Genomic DNA, 6281 nt, shown 5'->3' with positions numbered 1-6281 from the left:
AAAATCAAATATGAAGATAATCAAAATATAAAAATGGGAACAATAGATACCTACGATAAGATGTGTATCCTTTAGCAAAGAATCAATCTAGTGGATACATATACACATGAAACTTAGTACATAATGAACTAACGATAGTTATATGAGATAAAAATGGACTAACTGTCACCTCTAAATCATTTTAAATTTAAAGAACGAAAATCCTCTGTGCAATGCCAGATGTGATCGGGACTCGGGATAATATCCTCATTAATGCAGTCATAAATGAAGTACATAGAAACACCGCATGCATAAATACCCATGTATTATATCATAAAATCAAACAATCAGCAGAAGAATCTATATTTTCTCTTGTAATTAGAAATGATACCTACTCAACTAAAAGAATCTTAGTTCTGAAATATCTTTAGTTGAATAAAAAGATAGAGCTTCATTAAGCATATTAATATGACCCATCAAGGGAGTAACATCTAGAGCATGCTAACAAAGAGTTACATTAGTGAACCGCCAGGCCTAGGAAATGAAAGAAATTAGGTTGTTGGTCTCTGACCAACTCATCTTACTGTCTAGCAAGAGACAATACTCAGTGATAACCTCTATCATATCACCAGATTCCGAGTTGTCCAGGACAGACAATGAACTAAAGGATTCTATCATACTGATAGTGACTTAATGACAGCGCTACCTCATTACACGATCCAGAATAAATCCTTATGTACAACCTAATTCAACTACGTGCATAATAAAAGTCTGGTGGGACAAATAAGAAACACAAGAAAGTTGCCTGTCATTTTTCATCCATATAGGTAATGTAAATGTGCTTTGTAAAAGAAATCAATTCATATATGATAGCAAGTCTGAAAGCGCATGTGACATGGTAAAAGAAGATTGCAAGAGATGTGCACACAATAACGACTTAATCCCAGGAAAAGACAAAATTAATTAAAAGCAAAGATCTACTGGTCAAATATAAGACTAATACATGCTCGAGACATCAAAGAGAGTGATGAACAAGTGCATACCGTGCTGCATACTCTGAAAAATGTTTCCCTGGTTGACGCTGCCTCATGGTATGCAGATCGCCTCCTGGGCAATATTCCATGACCAAGCACGAGAATCTGTCTGTCTCAAAATGAGTGTACAAAGTCGGTAAGAATGGATGATCCAGCAGCTGCAGGATGTCTCTTTCCGTCTGAGCCCTAGTCAACTTATTCCGGCTAGCAAGGGATGCCTTATCCATCACCTTCATAGCAAAGAAACACCGAGTCCCACTCAGCTCAGACAGATACACACTTCCAATGTCTCCACAACCAAGTCTTTTAAGTAACCTGAAATGGTTCATGCCTAATATACCGTCACGCAATCGAATAGCAAGTATAGCCTTCCATCTGGGATCATTTCCTTTGTGAGGCTTATTTGCACTGCCAGTAATATTACTCCAGTTACTGTCATCACTAAGGACACTGCTATCGCTTGCTCTACTAATGCTACTTTTAGTACTCTCAAGAGAATCCCCTAGAATGCTCCCTTTCGTACTAGCATAGTTTCTATCCACGCTAAGCATGCCATCACTCATTAACCCATCACTCCTGTATGTGCTCGTGCAGCTATTAACAATGCTCATAGCTGTAACAACACCGGTGCTATCAATGCTACTGTGTGGACTAACATTGCCGCTTGGAGGTAACGAAGCATCCCATACACATTCTTTGTCCTCAGAATCTGCAAGAAGACTTGAATCTGTATTTTCTGATGGACGAGGAACTAAAAATGGAGAGGAGACTGGCCCTAAATTATTAGGCTCTTCAACTAAGCTCTCCGCAGATGAAAATAATGATGGGTTTGGTTCAATACTTGGAACTTGGTTTGAAAGATCTTTCGTGAAAGGAACCTTCATGGAAAGACTTGCAACCAAACATTTTCCATCACTCTTGCTCTGTCCAAGTGGCACATAGACTGGTCTCATCANCATATATTCCTAAACTAAAAGAACTCGAAGTCCAGATATCTACCCCCTGACCTCATGTCTGTTCCCACAACCCTTTTGCTGCTGCTGCCAACTCCGACAGGGTCAACTGGCCCAAACTTCATGGGAAGCTCTGCCTCGATTGGCCTAGGCACCTCTGGTGGTGTACTGCATCGTATCAGAGCCCAGTTAACACCTTCAAAGAAGGGGTGCTGCTTGATCTCTGTTGCTCCTCTCTTTATCCCAAACCGTTGTTGTGGCTCCTTAACAAGCAATCCCCGGATAAGATCTCGACTGGCATAACTGGTTGCAGGCGAGTCTGGAAATTTGAGCTGTTGTCCTATTACGTTGAAAAGAGTTGCACGATTCCCTGAGCCCTTGAAAGGGGTTTTACCATATAGTAATTCGTGTAAGAAAATACCAAATGTCCACCAATCCACTGCACTGCCATGGCCTTCACCCTTGATGATCTCAGGGGCTAAGTATTCATGGGTCCCAACAAATGACATTGACCGTGCAGCAGTGGGTTCTGCAACTAGCTCAGGCAGTGCACTGGATGCAAATCCAAGCTCTACTCGGGGCTTTCGGGATTTTTTCTTATTTTTCTGAGGAAAAATTCGGGGAAGGAAGCATGCAGGCTGAATGCATGCTGATGTCGGCTCAATACATGCAGGCTGTACACAGAATGCAGCTCCTCGTTTATTAGGATCCAAATCAACCGTAGAAGTTCTTATGAGGGTCGGTGAAACTGTACATCTCAGGGAAAGGTCAAAGTCTGAAAGCATAATGTGGCCATCTTCCCGGACCAGAACATTTTCTGGTTTCAGGTCCCTGTACACAATTCCAAGCATGTGAAGATACTCGAGCGCCAACAGAACCTCAGCTGCATAAAACCTGTACCATGAAACAAGTACAGCATGACGGTTTTGTGCCCCACATAACAAATAATTTAGCCTCCGCTTGGATAATAAATGAGTAGTAGTTATGAATGCATGGTTGAAATTACTGTTTGACTTTGACTGAATTTATAAACTGGCTTTCAAACGGAGGCTTAGCATATGGCAAATTTATAAATCCTATATAAATTGGTCAAACTTCATTTTCAACCACACATTCTAATAAATCCATATATACTATTCACTTATCCACCACTCAATTTTATATAATTATAATTAAACCATTTATACATTCTTCCCAAACGAAGGCTAAATAATAAAAAATTACAGCCGATTATATCTCCATAAAAAGCATCAGGGGGGAGACCCACAGAATGAAGAAAGCAGTAGCAGAATTTGAATGCCAGTTACTGCCTGAATNAGGAACCTTCATGGAAAGACTTGCAACCAAACATTTTCCATCACTCTTGCTCTGTCCAAGTGGCACATAGACTGGTCTCATCAGGTCCATATCAACAGGTTCAGGGGGATGACTCACCCCATGGAATGAAGTAGAGCCAATTTCTTCAAATGCATCACCACTGAGTTCAAATGGAGCAATATCAGAGATGATTTTTTCTTTATCCTGCAAAGCGACATTTCCTTTCCATGCTCCTGCAGGGGGGTGACTCACCCCATGGAATGGAGTAGAGCCAATTTCTTCAAATGCATCATCATTGAGTTCAAACGGAGCAATATCAGAGATGATTTTTCCTTTATCCTGCAAAGAGACTTTTCCTTTCCATGCTCCTGCAGGGGTGAGTGAATCCAACTCCTTATAGCCACGTACTTTTGGTGGGTTCTTAATCTCCTCTTTTAACAAAGTGGTCTGAGTACTTGTAACCTTAGCTGCTGTGGGTAATTGGCTGGGAAGTGGTTTCGTTTCAGGAACCCTTTCCATTTCCTACCACCGTATATCATCACAAGTATTTCTCTCTATTAGACTGCTCTGCCAATGAACATGAAAATATCAGTTTTCAATCACTTCTCAATCAACCCAAATTCATCAAATCTACTGCTACCAGATGATGTGAGATCACGCGACAACACTATAGACAAATTCCAGAGAATTAAAGCCCAACAGGATGCGCTGTTAATAGGCATTGCTGCTACTTCAGTAGTAATCGTTAAAACTGACGGCCACTTCCTCCAAAAGTTATATTGAAGCCAAAGAAAAAATTCTTTTTTTGAACGTATCATTTAAGTCAAGTAATCACAGAAATAAATATTGAAGTCAAGGTTTCACATGCTAAGAAAGCAAGTTGAAAAAAGAAATTAAACCAAAGAAATACAAATACGCTGAAGGCTACTCATACAATAGCATGCCAAATGCCAGTTCAAAAATTGTTTGGAAGAGATACTAAATGCATGTATAATAGATATCGCTTTAAAAAGGAAATCAGTTCATCCAATTACATTCTGAGACTTTTCCCAAGTTCACCTAAAATTTTCCGCTAAAGTCACCGAGTAGAACATTGAAAGAAAAAACACTCACCGGATCAAGTGATAGATCATCGATGCAGCCTCAAACTCCACTTCACAACATTTAACACACGAAAAAAGGGGGGAAATCCCCTGTGCATTTTACAAGAAAAATGCAACTCGCATTCCATATCTACTCACATTACATTACTTACAGATTTAGAAGTCGGCAAGCATAAATATCTGTACCAATGCATTCATAGAAGCAGACAAATATACAATTCAATCAACTTTTGCCTAAATTCAACGTAAATATCAATCTCAAAGAAAAAACCCGAAAACATAATTGAATAAAAACCAAGGCAAAGAGAATATGAAAAGGGACATTTTATTTCCAATAGTTTACCCCAAAAAAGTAGCGTACGGATTCGATCAATTCGGATCTCGGTTTGAGTTCAATGTATCTTGCAATATTCTTGTGTTGCTCCAATACCATAGAGTAATGGGAAAAAATGGTACAGATAGAATTGAGAAAAAATAGTTGGAAATGACACGACAGGTCGAAGTCCTTTTTGAATATTGAGAACTTCTCTGTTCAAAGATAGCAGCTAAAAGGGTTTATATAGGGCAGTTGACAGAATGTACAGTTGAATTATTCTGTGTGATTGCTAGTGAGTACGGAGTAGGGATTGCTTTTGCTTTTTGCAATTTCTATTCTTTCGGAGTTCTGAGCCCTACCCACTTTAGTCATGCGTTCTCTGTGATCACTGCTCAAAAAGGAGGAGTCTCTCTCAGTCTCTGTGTGTGTGTGTGTGTGTGTGTGTGTGTGTGTGTGAGAGAGAGAGGGGGAGAGAGAGAGAAGGAAGACAGGGCTATTGCCACACCAAGAGAAACTATTGCCAGGAAAACTGGAAGACAGATTTTCTTTTCATTTTGTTGGAACACCCAACTTGTAAAATCTGGTCCGTTGCAAATGATTTTGCATGACCTTAATAATTTTTATTTTTAATATATTTCATACAAGGTGGAGAATTATATTATTAGACAGTAAAACGGATAAAATTTTATTATTGATTTTATCTTAGTAAATTATTGATTTTGTTACATGTACATAATATTTTACATACACATAATATTGTGAGATATAATTAGGTCAAATTTCTTCAATCAAATAAAAACAAATTCTCTAATCTCTTTTTGATACTTTATTCATACGTAAACTATTAGGTAATTACATTATGTACAAATAGTATTATTCCAAACTTATAGTATAGAGTTTAATTATACGAGGAAAATATTTGATTGGATCTATAAGAACGAGCTCACAACTACCAAAAAAAACGGCTGACTATAATTCATGAGCCTAGCTTAGCAAGGATGTCAATTGGGCCGAGCCGGCTCGGTTCGTCAAAGCTCAGCTCGTGGGCTGCTCGGGCTCATCTCGAGCCGAGCGGGGGGTCCTGTCCAACCCACGAGCCGGCTCGTCCAAAAATGTGGGGAAAAAAAATTTATCAATAAAATTTGAAAATTTTGCAAAAAAAAAAAAAAAAATTCACGAGCTCACGAGCCGCTCGTGGGCTCGGCTCAACTCGACCCACGAGCTCGCCCACAAGCAACGAGCCCAGCCCGAGCTCGACTCGTGAAAAACAAGCCACGAGCCCGAGGCGAGCTCGTGGGTTAACGAGCCGAACCGGCTCGACCCGACCCACTGCCATCCCTACAGCTTAGTCTTACAATAAGCCAAAAGTTTGACTTGAATCTTCGAAGAAAGCTTTTGCTTATTGAGGTTGTTATAGTTTTCGTAGTTGCAATAATTCCGTCAAAGTAAACTTCGGTGTGAATTGGTGATGAGAAAACAAACTTGAATCCATAATACGATTATTCAACCCATACCGCAATGGTTTGAGCCTCCGTTTGTCCCCATTAATTTTCTTTCCATTACATTTCATTTTTCTCTC

The 6281-nt window shown here is 39.5% G+C and overlaps 1 protein-coding gene across 1 annotated transcript; it reads right to left on the bottom strand.

Moving 5' to 3' along the window:
- Positions 1-10: 10 nt before the first annotated feature.
- Positions 11-5277, bottom strand: LOC111380054 (protein kinase G11A-like). Its single transcript, XM_023003520.1, has 3 exons — positions 4730-5277; positions 3290-3850; positions 11-1891 (listed from the first exon to the last, which is right to left on the bottom strand). The coding sequence occupies exons 2-3, from the start codon at positions 3800-3802 to the stop codon at positions 995-997; spliced, it is 1410 nt and encodes a 469-aa protein (XP_022859288.1). The 5' UTR covers positions 3803-3850; positions 4730-5277; the 3' UTR covers positions 11-994.
- Positions 5278-6281: the final 1004 nt, after the last annotated feature.

Source organism: Olea europaea, unplaced genomic scaffold, assembly GCF_002742605.1.
Source record: "Olea europaea var. sylvestris unplaced genomic scaffold, O_europaea_v1 scaffold2090, whole genome shotgun sequence".
Taxonomy (NCBI): domain Eukaryota; kingdom Viridiplantae; phylum Streptophyta; class Magnoliopsida; order Lamiales; family Oleaceae; genus Olea; species Olea europaea.
The sequence above is the reverse complement of the archived record's forward strand: the minus strand, read 5'-3'. Positions and strand labels throughout refer to the sequence as shown.

Coding starts and splice junctions, on each gene's coding strand:
- LOC111380054 (XM_023003520.1), bottom strand. CDS start 3,802: ATGGAAAGGGTTCCTGAAACGAAACCACTTCCCAGCCAATTACCCACA.